At 37.4% G+C, this 17,257-nt stretch overlaps 1 protein-coding gene across 1 annotated transcript in view; it reads right to left on the bottom strand.

Moving 5' to 3' along the window:
- LOC134655111 (A disintegrin and metalloproteinase with thrombospondin motifs 16-like) overlaps positions 1-16,914 on the bottom strand; it is a 60,676-nt gene extending 43,762 nt beyond the window's left edge. Inside the window, exon 1 of the mRNA XM_063510573.1 lies at positions 16,746-16,914. Coding sequence (XP_063366643.1) covers positions 16,746-16,829 — 84 coding nt within the window. The 5' untranslated portion in view covers positions 16,830-16,914. The remainder of the gene's footprint in view (positions 1-16,745) is intronic.
- Positions 16,915-17,257: the final 343 nt, after the last annotated feature.

Genomic DNA, 17,257 nt, shown 5'->3' with positions numbered 1-17,257 from the left:
TATTATAACTAATAGTCAGTCACGAATCTGAAGTTAAAGAGATCTTTTCTCGTAAAACTATGTATTAACTGGCAAATTTTTATTTCACGGTTGATAAAATAGTCTAAGAATAATTTAATACAATTACGCAAATGTAACTTATAAAATAAAGTTTAAGTCAAATATTAATTAATTAAAACTTCTTATGGCTCCTCTACACGATGGGCCAGCGCAGGCCACTCCAAGGGAAGGAGCCATACGGCAGAATAAGATAGCAATATCACTTGCTCCCTTTAACGCATAAATGCGTCCCTTGGAGTGGCCGGCGCTGGCCCATCGTGTAGAGCAGCCATTAAGTGAGTAATTAACAATATTTACTACGTAGTACGTACAAATTAGCATTTTGTAGTAGTATATTGGCATTATATTGGTATTGGCTGGCTGAAGATATCCTTTTTTTCCGTGTACGTCTATAAAAAGTATACATACCTACACCCAGTGCCGGCCCGAGCCCTTGATCAGGGTAGAGCGAAATCGGGGTTTGGCGCCCTTCGTTAAAGTTTTCAAGCGTATTTTGGGCCCCCGCCACATTCGCGTCTTTTAAAACTTTTTTTTTCTCATTTGCCTTTTTGGCGCCCCCCTTGCCATCCGCGCCTAAAGCGGCCGCTCCACTCGTTCTACCCTAGATCCGGCCCTGCTTACACCATCTTTTTACATATAAGTAAATATAATCAACACTTAATCAAATTCATCACTCCCTTCCGAGTAACATTACTTTCTGCACATGTGGTATGTATATAACCCTTTACAAGCGTGTGATGAAAACTAGATCGTCAAAACGTAGCAACTACACCATCTCTTGTATCCATTGTCGGCGCTTGCGCAAGCGCAGCAACACCTCATTGTTTGCTGTTTGTACTATTGTCTGCGCAGATAATTATTTTCGTTAGGCCAATTTAAAGTACGAGTAAGCTATCGATGTGATATGATGACAGACAGACACTGAGGTGATCAATGTTTTCATTATCATCTAGGTATTAGCCCTTTATCGCCCACTAGGCCTTTCTTATGTTACGCTACCGCTGATCCGATTTAGATGAAAAAAAGAGAATTGAGAAAGGACATAGGATAGTTTTTATCAATACAATACAATACAAATCCTCTATTGCACAACCTCAGAATAAATGTATATGGAAACACAAATAGGTAATACATGAAGACAGAGGTAAAAAACAGGCGGCCTTATCGCTAAGGAGCGATCTCTTTCAGACTCATCATCATACACCCATAAAGACCAGAAAAAGGCGCGGGCAGAAGCTAGTATCTCATACATCAGATATATGCGATAAGCATGCTACACATTCGAAGTATTTACAGCGAGAGTGCGCCTGCGACGCGCCGGTCCGCTCTTCCGCGCGATGCGTGCTGGCAGCTAGTGTAGCTACAGCTATGTTATTATCGCGAACAGTATTAAATATATCGTTTTATTATGTTTCGATGAAATTAAAAGTTGTGATAGTATTGTTTTCGCTTATTGCTTTGTTTTTTTCTTCAGTCTTCGCAATTTATTTTATTTTTATTGTATTTTCCCTGGTTGCCCTGAAAATGGCTAAGTATCTTAGTCATCGGCATATGCTTAGTAGCATCCATTTTGGTGCTAGAATGTATTAGAATGAGATGTATTTATAGGTTAAGTTTTATGTTTTACACCAAATCAAGTCTACCTATTTCTACATACTTATTTCAATTTTTAATACAAAAATATCAAATGTTATAAGTAAATGGTCTAGCGAAAACGGACGCATGTCTTTTCTAGAAAACTAAGTCACATCGGGTTATCATCGCCAAGAGGAAAAGAAAGGAAATAAAACCCCATAATTAACGAAGATATATCTTCGAGCTGAGAATCCCGCCATTGTGCAGTGCGCGTGAGTTCGAGCGTAGTGCAAAGTGCATGCAGTGTGACGACACAACTGTTCTGTACCTACCTTAAGGAAAAGCTGATGTCTCGCAGTTAAATTTTGTACAGTCGTCCTCAGATATATCGGAGCGGCCGAGGTGCTCAAAAATATCTGAACACGCACTTTAACTCCTTGACAATAGAGGCGTGTACAGATATTTGTGCGAACCTTGGTTGCTCCGATATATCTGATGGCGACTGTTCATACATATTTATAACAATAGGCGCCCGATTCAGATTGGGCAGCTTGTTATGGTTTTGATCTTATTTTAATACGACCTTGAAGATCGCTGATTGTGATTGGTGCATGCGAAAGACGTGAAAGTCGAGCGTCAGATGCGCACCAATCACTGATAGGGTCGTGTCAAAATTAGTCCAAAATCTCAAAATCATTTTTTTATGACAAAAAACTGAAGTGTATCACTTCAGAGTTCAGACTAAACCGCGCTAGTTGTTTATCATAGCTCTGTTGCTTTTGCGTTATGGAATAGTATCATGGGGAACTCAATTATACTCTGGCTGTAGAAAAAGACAGCAAATTTAATAAATGTAGGCGCGAAGACAGAGTTGATTTCTCATAGAAAATTTGAATTTCGCGCCCTTTTCCACAGACAAAGTTGGTGTGTCCGAGTACATTTTAGCGTACTTTTGCGTAACGAATTCCAAATTCAAAATGGCTGTTATGGATGTTACGCGTAGTGGGTCAGTATTTGTAATGAAGAAACTGACAGACAAGCTAGAAATATTCATAAGCATTGTGGTAAACAAATGGCCGTCAGTGACTAAAGAAAGCCAGTATGATCCAACCGCGCAAAAAATACTTCCGACGCATTGGTGCAGCCAACCGGTACAGAGCAACGATAGTATCAACGTGGGTTCCGTGCTAAGGGGGTTTTTAGTTACTTACTAGTACCTGTTTCGGTTTCGGCAGGTTTCAGTAAAAAGTCATATTCCGGCCTAAAAACTACCGAACCTTTCGACCTTCAAACTTCAACATTTATTCAGCAAATAGGCCACAGGGGCACTTTTACACGTCAACATTGAATTTACATACAAGCAAAAAAATAATAATAATACATCAACAACTATAAAATACAACTAACTGCAACTACTAAATCAAACTAACGTATTACAATTACTTAGAGATGTATGACTGCATTTTAGGGAGTGTCCGGTTGGTGTTTCTGTTTCGGCAGATTTCTGCATAAAAATCATGTTTCGGTCGAAACTGGCCGAAAAGTGAGCAAAGCCGAACTTTCGGTCTTGGAAAAAACACTAGTTTCCACGTTGGATGCGGATCTTTTATGGCTATCTAGTTGTTATACTATCTGAATGCAACAATACTTTATAGGTAGTTATGAAAGATACGAGTATTTGATAAACAATTTGCTGTGGCCTGGTATTAACTATTTTAGTTCCTCTTTATTTAATTTCTGATCGTAAGGAGCCCTAAGAAAATGAATAATAAGCATCGCCATCGCCACTGTTGCAAGTTGCAAGTGAATACTGACTGAATAATTGAATAATTGAGCAACGAAACCATTTATGGCGTTTGAAATTGGTTAATGTTACACTTACAAGTATTTGTAAACTGTATTGTGTCCGCATGAAGAAGTAATAAAAAACTTTACCCAAAGGCTAGCTTTACAATAAAACCACATAAAATTACTTGCATAAGAGGGTTTACTTAATGAAAGTTTGTTACTTTTTTTCCACTATTTTTAATAGGAATGGCATTCAACTTAACACCAACCGCTCTTCTTTCATCAACATTTAAGTAAAGCAATTACTTAAATCGATTTGCTAAAGTGTCGTAATATAACGTAATAATGTTTTCCTTTATTTTCATTTAAATTACATGAAAAACTCTCATTAAAGACTTTCTAACGCCTCTCACTAAGGAAATCTATGCAAATTGTAATCTAACTAATCTTAGCTACTATTCCGTTGCAGAGAGCACTATCCAACCAATATAAATCTAACCCTATATCCTTAATAACTATGAGTTATCAGAGACCACATAAAAATGGCTATTTGAGTTGGAGTTGCAATCCAAAGATGTAATAATAATTATACATAAGTGCTATATCTAATTATCTATTCTATACCTATGTAATAAGACTATTTAATTTATAATGTATAGCTTTAGATTCTAGAGAAACTAGGAGGCGTATTCTGATTATTATTTTGATCTGGATTTGCTAATGGATAATGATATTTATGTTCGTCTATTATCTGGTTTACGAATAAAAACTATTCTATTCTATTCTAGGTACCTATATGTCAGGGGCAAAAACAATTCATGAAGTTAGTAGAAAGATATAAGTAGATATTTTCTTACAAAATTGCTAAGAATTTTCATAACTTGTGACTTTTCCCCACGGGTTTACTGTCACCTGTCACGCAATCCAATAATATCTAGAAATCTGCGTTACTGTAGATTAGAAAACAGCCACGCATAAAGCGCGAGGTAATCGGAGTGTCAAGACTGTCAAGTGTATGGTGAATATAGACCCAGAAATCGGTAGGTACTATAAGTAACTAGCGACTCGCCCCGGCTTCGCACGGGTTATATAAAACCTTAACAAATTATGCACCTAAATCCTCAAGAATCACTCCATTTAAAGGCGAAAGCACATGAAAATCCGTTCAGTAGTTTTCGAGTTTATCGCTAACATACATACACAGAAACAGACAGACGCTGCGGGGGACTTTGTTTTATAAGGTGTAGTGATTTACTTATTTAAGTACAGTGTTTTTCGACCCTCTGCCAGATTTAACGCGGTGGATAGTATAGTATATTCCTAGGTCATACGGTCATACTAAACAACTTTTACTACGAGACCAACCCCAAATCGCAAAAATATCCGCTGATGGGTTTTTTTTTTGGGAGAATCGACATATTTTCCGCAAATTCGTGCTTGTTGTGACTGTAAGGTCTCCTAAGACCATTTTCACGTATAGCAGCACGGAATGGTAATTTAGGTAGGTAATAGGTATTAACTGCCCACAGTGTTCCAAATAAAAATTCCACCCTGTATATATATTATAGTCATTATAGACCTCGCAAAATTTGTTTTTTTTTTGACGATTAAAAAAAAACCGTAGAAGGCTGTGTAGCTGATTGACAGAAATCAGAATTCAGAAATATTTATTGTGTAAACTGTGTAGGTACAAGATCTATACTAAGTACATTTTTTTATGAGTATCAACAGTTTTACGCTTTTCGGGCATACAATTTATTTAATCTAAAACTAAGTTTTGATAAATTTTTATCTTAAACTAAAATTTAGTATAGTATAGTATAGTAGGTACATTCTATAACACACAGTTTATAATGAAAGCCGAGCAAGCGAAGGTTTCCAAGGAGAGTAAAGCGTCGCAAAGGTTTCAAATGTAAGTGCGAGCCAATTAAGAACCTACTTATCTTAACACATTTGTTACGTGACCTTATCTCAAATGAAAGTGACGCCCATGTATGCTAATTTGATACTGTATAATTTAAATTAAGGTAAGTATCTCCTTATTAACCAAGTCTGAAACTGGATAACGAGCTATTTCACAGAAGTAACTGTCACCACGTGTCTTGTTCTTGTTACCTAAGCGCCACTTGCACCATCCCACTAAGTGTCAAATTGTACTGGTAACCATGGTAACTCCAGGTTTAACCTAAGTACAGTCAGCAGCAGAAGTTTTAGTAATCGCGAATTGTTAAGGTATAGGTACATACGTAGGCACATGTAAGTTCCAAATGATTTAAATTATGAAGTCAATTTGTGACGACAGATTGCCTCTCTCAAGCAATTAGATAAAACATTACCATCAATCTCTATACGTGCCACGACGCGCCAGATCAAGTAAAATTGCTCATTCAAGCAATCTAGCGGAACCAATCGATGATAAATGCGATCAGTGATACCATCGTCTAGGGTTGCCATAACTATTTACGTCAGGATTTTCCCTGACATGTCAGGATTTTTGGTTCTTTATCAGGATTGCGGGGGTAGTTGGAAGTTTCAAGATTTTTTAGAAACCTCAACTAGGGAACCATTAAAAGTTAGCTAAAGTTGTAATTTAGCAGAGGAAATTTAAGGTTGAGGTTAAACCAGAGAGAGACAACAAATGGAACAACTACCACTTTGACCAATTTGAGGTTCTAAAATATAGGTACCTCAAAGTTTCCATGGAAAAAATAGTGTTTAAAAATAAAAAAATATTGTTTACCAATATAATGGAGGTCTAATTAAACAGACCATTAGTTGGAGAAATGATCGCCCAAAAAATGACAGGATTTTTTTTGTCCGGCGGACTTTTATCAGGATATTCAATTTATTTATATGGTAAACCCTACTCTGTCAATTGATATTTCGTAAACCTTATTGCAGAGACATAAGGTTCACCGATGGTCAGAGAAGACGTGAGTTACCAGAGTCAAGAGTTACAATTACGTTGCGTAGTGAGAATCGAGAAACGTATTACCGCAAGATAGTAATATAATATTAGAGGCACTACTACTCACGTCTATTGAATATCCTATCGTTACATGGCCGGATTGATACAATCTATAATGAATTAAGTACACGAACCTCAAAAACAACCACGCTGGCATGAAAACACGTAACTAACATAAATAAAACAAAAGTCCAATAATTTTGGTATTGTGAGGGCATCAAAGGGAATCTTAATGAATATCAAGCCTTCGGTTTTCGTCTGTCTGTCGGCGGGCTCTATCTTAATAACCAGTGTTATTTGGCTGCGGTTTTCTGTAAGGTGGAGGTACTTCCCTAGTTGGGCGCTGCTCTAGATCTGGAATGACATCCGCTGCGCTGTGCCCCATCACACTAAGGCCCACTTGCTCCATTCCACTAACCCGGGGTTAACCGGTTAAACCTGGAGTTAGGTACCATGGTTACCAGTACAATTTGACACTAGGTTAACGGTTTAACCGAGATGACATTCACAGTGCCCTCTCTTGTGGACGTAGCTTAACCTTTTGGACGCCAATGACCGATATATCCGCACCGTAGGTTCAACGCCAAAGACCGATTAATCGGTCACAGACCACAGAGCAACATAGACCTACGTGCATATGCATACAGTTCAATTTCAGTTTTGACACTTCGGTGACGTGGCGTCAGCGTGACAGCTTTTGTGTTTGACACGGCGTCGAAAAGGTTAAGGCCATACCCCCGGGTCTTTCATTGAAGGAGGTAACTCACCTACACAATTTAAATATTACTGCTTGGGTAGCCAACTGTGCTCAACCTCGCACAGTGAGATAACAGTTATCTTCGCGATTACAGCAATTTTCTTTTCAAAGCGCACTGTTGACATTTCTTGCTTGGCTGACCACAAACTTATGTTTGCCGTTCCGAAATCCACTTCCCAGCACAATCATCAACTTATTTGTATGAGTTGAGTTGAAGATGAACGGTAGATGTAAGTTTGCAATTTCTTTTATTGTTAACTTTTGTCATTTTTGTGACAGGTTAAATCGATTAAAGTTAGCTTAATGCGGATTCTAACTGTAAAAACCATCAAAAATAACTGAGAAAATGTGCATTGTCAGGAAAATTGTAAGATAATTATCAGTATTTTACGTTCTTTGAATTTCTTCGCACGGTATGGATATGATGGTCGCACGTGATACTGACTGTTGTCTCTTCAGGGTTCATCCACATATTAAGTACGTCACAGCAACTGCAGGGGTGGGGGCAACTGCATGCCAAGTGATAGTGCGTATTAACGACCTATCTTTTTCCTATGACAAGCGTGGCTCACTCCGCGATTTCATCGCTTTGCTACAGGTAGCTAAAAGTAAATCCGTTCTGCCCCAATTTTGGGGAAAGCCATAAGCCGCGCGTGGCGCTGTCGCCACCTAGCGGCCATATCTGTGCTGATCGTAACAGACGCGTTTTGTTAGAGAGTGAGTCTTCTGTACCTAGTACTATTATTTATTCTGTGCCTATGATAAAGTGTGACATGGTGGGGGCACAATGTCAATAAGTTATGTACTTTTAAGACAAGTATCACATGCATAGAGTTCGTCTAAGCTAGCTTTGTTTGCTCGAATTAAACACAACAAAGTGTCGGAATTTTATAGAATATTGACATTAATTATGACATTTCCACACTCCATCATTGCAAATGCCATGCAGAGTTAGCTTGGTCCCGCTCTGACGTTATTTTATCACGTCGATGACGTTTTCTTTTACCTAATAGGAAAATACTTACTTAGTATAAACATTAGAAATCGAATCCAAAATAAACATTATTAAAAAAAATCTTTCGTCCAGCACTTTAAAGTAAATTCTACCAGCCAACATAGGAAAAAACTTGAAATTTGCATCTAATTACTAAACTTGTGTACCATCTTTGTCGACAAATGGCAACTTTCTTATCAGTTTTAGAAGAATAAAGAGGGCCTTTACGAGCTAAATAGTGTGGTGAAAAATAATACCTAAGTATAGCTGGTCAAGCAAATCTTGACAGTAAAAAAGCCGCGAAATTCAAATTTTTTATGGGACGATATCCCTTCGCGCCTACATTTTTCAAATTTGCCCCCTTTTTCTACTGACAAGATCTGCTTGACCAGCTATAGGTACCTAACTTGTATTTACATACCTACTCTGCAGATGTTTTGAAAGATCAAGTTCGTCCAGAAGCCTGCGCAGCGTAATTGCATAAAAATACAATAAAGCGACTCGGTTGTGACCGTCCGTGCGCAGGTTGCGTGACAATTTGTGATACCTTCGCTATAATAACAAAACTTCGTAACTGCCGGGGCAGTTCATACATTCTTACGACCTTTTTAGCATTGCTGCTTGGGTTAACGTTTTGAACGACATTTTGGATAAGTACCATTTAGTTTAGGTACCTGTTTGTGATGTTTTGAATACAATTTGACCAATTTTCAGTCATCTAATAAGATGAATTAAAAAAACCCTGAGGGGCTACCGCGAAAACCGAATTTCGCAAATTGCGATGATCTTTCTCTTTTACTCCAATGAAGGCGTAATTAGAGTGACAGAGAAAAATGCCCGCATTTTGCGAACTCGATTTTCGCGGTTATAGCCCAGACTGAGCTATAAAGCGTATCTACTAATAATCGGAACAAAACTCACAACATCACCGTTGAGTAAGGTTGGCATGAAAAAAAAAAGCGGCCAAGTGCGAGTCGGACTCGCCCATGAAGGGTTCCGTATTTAGGCGATTTATGACGTATAAAAAAAAAACTACTTACTAGATCTCGTTCAAACCAATTTTCGGTGGAAGTTTACATGGTAATGTACATCATATATTTTTTTTAGTTTTATCATTCTCTTATTTTAGAAGTTACAGGGGGGGGGACACACATTTTACCACTTTGGAAGTGTCTCTCGCGCAAACTATTCAGTTTAGAAAAAAATGATATTAGAAACCTCAATATCATTTTTGAAGACCTATCCATAGATACCCCACACGTATGGGTTTGATGAAAAAAAAATTTTTGAGTTTCAGTTCGAAGTATGGGGAACCCCAAAAATTTATTGTTTTTTTTCTATTTTTGTATGAAAATCTTAATGCGGTTCACAGAATACATCTACTTACCAAGTTTCAACAGTATAGTTCTTATAGTTTCGGAGAAAAGTGGCTGTGACATACGGACGGACAGACGGACAGACGGACAGACGGACAGACAGACAGACATGACGAATCTATAAGGGTTCCGTTTTTTGCCATTTGGCTACGGAACCCTAAAAAGGTATTCTGACAAAAGTCCTGACATCACCCTAAAAATCCAGACAGTTTCTGGACGGCTGACACGATTTATCAATGATATATCATAGGAGTTTTGTGTTTCACTCAGGAGCAAAGTTTCTTTAACCCTCGTATTTAGAAACCGTCGCAACGCTAAATGTTCCCTGGTTATATTTTGAAATATTTCGCTTGCTCAAATATCAATCGAACACGAGGGGTTAAACAATTACTTTGCTCCCTTGTAAAACCAGTAACTATTACAAAGCTTTTCTCTCTGTGGGTTTCTTTTCTACCTAAATATATATTTTTCACCCCAGCAGCTCGAACAAGGGTACTTTGCTACTTAAAAACAGTGAGCAAAATCGCATTTTGCTCACGGAGTGAGACAAAATGAGCAAAATGCGATTTTGCTCACTCAGTGAGCAAAGTGCAATTTTGCTCACTGTTTTTAAGTAGCAAAGTAGGTACCCTTGTTCGAGCTGCTGAGGTGAAAACTTAATTGTTGGTATATCAGTATATCTTAAGAAAACATGAGTGAATAGAGATAAGTGATGAAGAAGGAATACATTTTTCGGGTTCTCTAATATGTTCTCACTGCTGAGGTGAAAAGTTTTGTGAACTACACGAGATCAAAGTTATTTACATCTCGTGCGCTTTTGAGTCCCTTACTACGCTCAAGATTCTAAATTAGATTCACTCGCTACGCTCGTGAATCTAGTATAGAATCTTTCGCTTGCACGGGACTCAAAATAAGCACTCGAAGAAATATCAAACTTTGATCTCTTGTTGTACAAATAACTATTTTATCTTTGCAATCTTAAATTTTAATCTGAAGTTTGCTCAATGCTTGATTTTCTAGTGGTTTCACTTTAAGGTTATAATTATGGCAAGGCCGCAGCTATCTAGATGGCTTTCGCCACTATGCTCAGTCCATAGAATAGGAATCCTCTAGACGGAGTTTAGAGCAATTATTTCATGAAACCGATGCTGCCAAAAATACTGGGGTGCGGGGGACGAGGTGAGCGAGTCCCGTGCCGTGATTGATCCGTTCAAAGACACGGACGAATCACGGCACGGGATTCTGACACTTTGTCTCGAAGATGGAGTAAAACTACCGTCGTATATAGTGGCAGAGGGGGTAGCGTTACTATGCTCAGTCTAGAGGATGTCTTGTCTGTGGCTCAGTCAGATGGGAAGCCATAGCTTGCCTCATATTCAGTGGCATGGAAACTTAATTAATACTCTGCCATTGAGTTATTAGTACTAATATCTGGGAGACCGGAAGACATATAAAAAGTCAAAAATGCGCTTTTTCTCAGAGATAAGACCTAGCTAGAACGATTTTTCGCCCCCGAAAACCTATATAGCAAATTTCATCAAAATCGTTAAAGCCGTTTCCGAGATCCCCGTAATATATATATGTACAAAAATTTCTCGTTTAAAGGTAGAAGAATATCTGGGAGACCATATAAAAAGTAAAAAATGCACATTTTTCCAGAGATATAAGCTAGATCGATTTTTCGCCGCCGAAAACCTCTATATAGCTAATTTCATCAAAGTCGTTAGAGCCATTTCCGAGATCCCCGAAATATATATATCTACAAAAATTGCTCTTTTAAAGGTAGAAGAATATCTGGGAGACCGAGCTTTGCTCGGAAAACATATAAAAACTCAAAAATGCGCGTCTTCCCAGAGATAAGACCTAGCTAGATCGATTTTTCGCCCCTGAAAACCCCCATATAGTAAATTTCATATGCATATTTTATTTTTACTCCACCTCGAATTAACAAAGCGTACTAATTTTTTAGGCACTTTAAAAATATTTGTAATCTTAGCTGTATTAAAAAAAAGTTTTAAGATAAGTTTTAAGTATAATTAACATACTTACTGTTAATGGTGCGACTGTAGAATTTAAGCATATTAGCAAAAGGTCGGAATGGTTATTTATAGAAAAAAGCTACATGTCATTTTTTTTTCGAATGTCTCTCCGCGAGACAAATAAAATAAAGGTGACATTCGGATGTCAACTGCCGCTGCATTAGGTACAGATGTCATAGAATTAGAATAGACAAGAACAACTGTCAATCTTCAAAAGTGCGACCAAAAATGAAATGCAAGTGTGTGCGTAAATTGTCTATGTGAGATCAAAAATAGTGATGTCATGTTACAACATATTAATAATCTGTCGGTGTTTGATTGCTTTATCGACTACTTTTTCAAATGTATTATTTTAAACGTTAAAATTCTACGACATTATGATGTATAAAATAAACTAGAGATGCCCCGAGGCCCCCGAGTAGTGGTTTTGGCCGAATAACGAATACCGAATATTCGGCCCCTCTCTCGGCCGAATACCGAATATTCGGCATGACATGCGAACATTTTGAGTCACAATTATTATGAAACCTGATCGCTAACAAAGCTCAACGTTAGATGACCTTAGCTAAGATATATTTTTGGTGAAAAGCATTAATGAATAGAGTCAAACAAAACAGACTCATGATAAAAATGAAATGTTTTTTAATCAAGAAATGCTCAAAAAAGGGTCCTCGTATTTACCAACTTTCCAAGAACACATTATAAATATTCCTACATAGTTTTTGGTTATTTTTATTGTGCAATTTTTCTTTTTAAGTAGGTGCAACAGATATTCCGTATTCGGCCGAATAGTAGGCAACATTCGGCCCAATACCGAATATTCGGCAAAGTGGCCGAATAGGCCGAATACCGAATAGTTGCCGAATATTCGCGGCATCTCTAAAAATAACACCTGCCCTAGTAGCACGGTCGCATTTTTATCGTTTATCACCATGTCTGTCACGTTCTAACAAGTATGTAAATGCGAAAGTGACGGGCATAGTGATAGTCGATAAAAATGGAACCGTGCTGAGCCCGCTGCACTGCGTGCGCTATCAAAATCGTTACAGCCTTATCTTAGTCTAACTCTTACTGTGTTGGAAAGTGAAGTTTAAATTTACTGCTAAACATCTGCACCTTCAAAATGGTATAACAATCGTTATTATTTGAAGTCGGTTATAAAGGTTAATATCTTAATTATGTCTTGTGAAGAAATGATTACATAGCTATTAATATACCGACAAGTTATCGATACTGTCATCTGAATATTTTGTCAAGCCCTAGCGTAAAGTAACAGTTTATGTTTTTACACAATATATTTTAAATTATTGAGTAATATGATAAAATATTAGCACACAAAGGAAGAAAAACTTATAATCAACTGTATAAACCGGCTTCTTACACTTTTTATGCTGTTAATTTGACAAAATATCGTTAAGAAAATTTCGCTCGGAATATCATTCTTCCTCTGAAATGAGTATTTGCTAGGTTTATTTGGCCCCGTGACACTGAAATCCGGTACACTACAAGACACTATCTTCATTGTATTACTTTATCAAATAGTTTTCTTCCGAATTTGTGTATATTTTTCAAATTGAAAATTACGGTGATACGCTCTTGGCCGTCCGCGGCCGTCGTCAAACTCAAAAATGGTCACGTTTTCTCATTTGTAGTCTAACTCTTTCGCACTCATGCGATGTTCATATACGTGATGGCTTCCCTTTCGCACACTTCAGCTGTCTGTCAAGCTCGAGCACGAAAATGACAAGTCTGTGACAGATGTAGTGCATAATTGTTTTCCATCGTACTTTCTCGGAAACGGTCGTATTTGTCATGCTGCTTCAGTCAAGCTCAGTACTTTTTGTACCGAGACTGACTGAAATAGCAAGACACGTTCGGACGTTTCAGTTAAAATACGATGGAAAATAATTATGCACTACAAAGTGTACTGTCGCGGCCTTGCGAGGGCGCTGTTTGAATTTTACACGCCTTAGAGCAGCGGTTCCTAACCTGGGGGTAATTACCCCCGTGGGGGTAAAACTGGTATTTTACGGGGGTAATAAGCTAACCTAATTTAACAATACAACAAACGTATACGTTTTATTTTTTATTACCATTGGGCGGGGGGGTAAAATCAGGTTCCCTAATAGTTAGTCATAGGGGTGACCGGACTGAAAAGGTTAGGAACCACTGCCTTAGAGAATCCCAAAAATGCCTGTCAGTTAAGGGGCCCACTGATTACTAGTCCGCCGGACGATATTGGCCTGTCAGTTAGAACAAAAAGTTGACAGTTCCGAACAACTGACAGGCCGATATCGTCCGGCGGACTGGTAATCAGAGGGCCTACCGCGAACCACGTTCGACGTGTTGCCTCCCTGTCACACTTACGTACGAATTCACAAGTGCGACAGAGAGGCAACACGTTGAACGTGGTTCGCGGTAGGCCCTCAGTGGGCCCCTTTAAACGCAAAAGGTTCCGAACAACTGACAGGCTGATATCGTCCGGCGAACTGATAATCTGTGGGCCCCTTTAGATGCCATGAATACTCTTTCAACCACGGCCTAGGCCTTGGTCCTTCAGTTTTTGCATAAACATTAAAATAATGAAGCCTGCAGTAAAATGGCGGACAATTTAGCGAACCAGTCATAGTTGTCATGAAGATTGGTCTTCATGACGTGACTGTAATAACCAAGCTATTGTAGTTTATGGTCAACTTTAATGCAGCGTTTTGAGCTAATGTCTAATGTATCTATTCGTTCGTACTTAGTTCGTTGATATAGCTTAATGCGTAAAATAATAAATTTTTTCTACTCCAGCACTTAAATGTGTCAATTAAATGACTGACAGTGATATCTAAAGCAATGTCATTTGAATGCTTTGTCTATAGGCTCATAAGATGACTGCTAGCAGTCATCTTATGAGTATAATACAGCTGCTTTATTTTTTTAAAGATACAAGTTCCGATCATCTTGATTGAAAGAGGTATGTTTTCATTTACAATAATAACTCTTTTTTTTTAAATAATAACTCTTTTTTTTTAATAATAACTCTTTTTTTTTAATAATAACTCTTTTTTTTTAATAATAACTCTTTTTTTTTTAATAATAACTTTTTTTTTTTTTTTTTTTTTTTTTTTTTTTTTTTTTTTTTTTTTTTTTTTTTTTTTTTGGCTGCAGCTGTCATAGAAAAAGTAATGTATGCAACAGCTCATAATTGGTTCTTAAAATTCTCGGGTCTTTTTTTACAAAACTCGACTACGTCTCGTTTTGTAACTTCGACCCTTGAATTTTAAGAACCCTTATTATATCACTGTTGCATAAACTACTATAGATATATCGGCTAAAAAAGCATAAACCCTCCAGATATAACATTTACATCCTATATTAAATACGGTTGGTAAGTATACCCTGACAAGCCAGCTTTGTCAGTAGAAAAATGCAACAGAAAAAAACCGACCAAGTGCGAGTCGGACTCGCGCACGGAGGGTTCCGCACCATCAACAAAAAATAGAGCAAAACAAGCAAAAAAACGGTCACCCATCCAAGTACTGACCCCGCCCGACGTTGCTTAACTTCGGTCAAAAATCACGTTGTTGTATGGGAGCCCCACTTAAAAAATCCTTATTTTATTCTGTTTTTAGTATTTGTTGTTATGGCGGCGGTGTTGTAACAGAAATACATCATCTGTGAAAATTTCAACTGTCTATATAGCTATCACGTTTCGTCAGATACAGCCTGGTGACAGACGGACGGACGGACAGCGGAGTCTTAGTAATAGGGTCCCGTTTTTACCCTTTGGGTACGGAACCCTAAAAATGAACATGCAAAGGTTGGATTTCCCACACAAATTTTAAATTTCTCGATTTATGTCATTTATGACAATGTTGGCTTGCCATTGTAATTTAGTATTTTAGATTTTAGTAAATTACAGTTCTTGTTTTGAACTGCCTACGGGTCGGCAGTAATATAAATAAATATGTACATTCCCGGAAGTTATTTAGATAGATCAAATATATAAGTACCTACCTGTGGCTGTTTTAAATTCAATCAATGTACTTTTTATGTATGTATTTTCTTTCGGCTGACTTTTCTTCGTATAAATGCCGTCCTTTCAGATATAATGTTGCACCTATTGAAGAACCCAAATTACATAACCCTTACGAACAAAGGGCAAAATTGTGCCCGTAAGTAATATGAGGTCAATCGCCTATCTGATCTTCTAAAGAGATCTTTCCTGCTTTCGGTTTCATAACTAATTTATTTGATTGTTTCCTCTTGGATACTAGGCATTCAAAAGTAAGTGCCGAAAGTAATAGTTTAACTTTGATCTTTATTCACATATAGTTGTTATAAACTTAAAGGTCAATTTATAGTGGATTGGAGACTCTTGAGTGGGTTGCTCGGTGGGCGTTAGGTGAGTCAGTAATAGTATCTAGACTATCTAGATTACAGGGTAGGCGTTGCAAATTTTTAACAATTATTTCAATCGCAAAATAAGGGACACCTTTTTGGCCCACTGTGTATAAAAGACATTTTGTACATTTGTCATTTGTACAACGACATTATCTAATTCTTTTGTTCGACTGGTGAATGGACTTCCACTTGTTTTTTTGTCAATTTTTTAAACCGCATTACCTACTTTTGAACGATAGTGCACAAAATCTAGATTCTCGTAATAGATAAGAAAGGCATCATTGTTCAGTCGTTTGTGGTCAGTTATGATTTAGGTTTCGTGTCGATTTGGAGATTTTATTAGTTTTTTGCGGTTGAGAATCGGTGTTTCCATTATTTATGAAAATCTATGTTTTGTTTTTTACTTTTTAGTGATGTAATACTTACTTACCTTAATTTGACAAAGATGTTTTTTTGTGACAATCGCCTATATCACCTATAATTTTGAATAATAATGATGTGTAGGTATACAATAAATAATAAAAGATAATAAAGTGGGTATTAGAAGTGTATGAGTTAACAGGTGTTTTTTTTTTGCGAAATCTATTTCAGCATTAGGTAATATTTCTCCAAAAAATACTTACCTATAGTTTGTCACAGGCTCACAGGACTGTCTCATTTCAAACATAGACAGAGAAAATCATACTTTTTTTGTCTTACACTAGTACTAGTACCGAAAAGTCAACGAAAAGTCAAAGATCAGTATAGTTTTCTTTGTTCTTATGTAAATAAATTCGATTATTTTATATCCACTTACATTATCACCAAACAGCTGTTCACTGTGGACATCCAAAACTGAAGACAGTACCGCCGCCAAAAACACTCTCTTCCAACACACCATATTTACAAAAAATATAACAACTTTTCATTAAACAACACCTCACATTTTGTCATTCGTGGCTAAAAAAGCTAGTATCAAACATTAAAAAAATAAAAGTCATTCATGCCTATGAAATTCGAAGTTTAAAAACGCCTCATGGTTTGCCGCGCATTTTTGACAGTTGATTTTTTTACGCGGTGTGGCGCGCGGCAGTTCGCGAGGTTTGGCGCGCGCGACTGCTGGTGCGGTGCCGGTGATCGCAGCTGATTTGTATCGCGGATTAGAATGGATAGGGATGTGGGCTATCGATAAGTGCGCTACAATTTAGGGTAAATCAAAAATGCAGTAGTAGTTTTTTTATGATTACATATATGTATATGTACTTATATTGAACATTAAGTAGTTTAAATTATTGGGACTTAACGTATGCAGACTTACAAATATACCTA

The sequence above is a fragment of the Cydia amplana genome, chromosome 16, assembly GCF_948474715.1.
Source record: "Cydia amplana chromosome 16, ilCydAmpl1.1, whole genome shotgun sequence".
Lineage (NCBI taxonomy): Eukaryota > Metazoa > Arthropoda > Insecta > Lepidoptera > Tortricidae > Cydia > Cydia amplana.
This window is presented reverse-complemented; position numbering and strand designations above follow the sequence as displayed.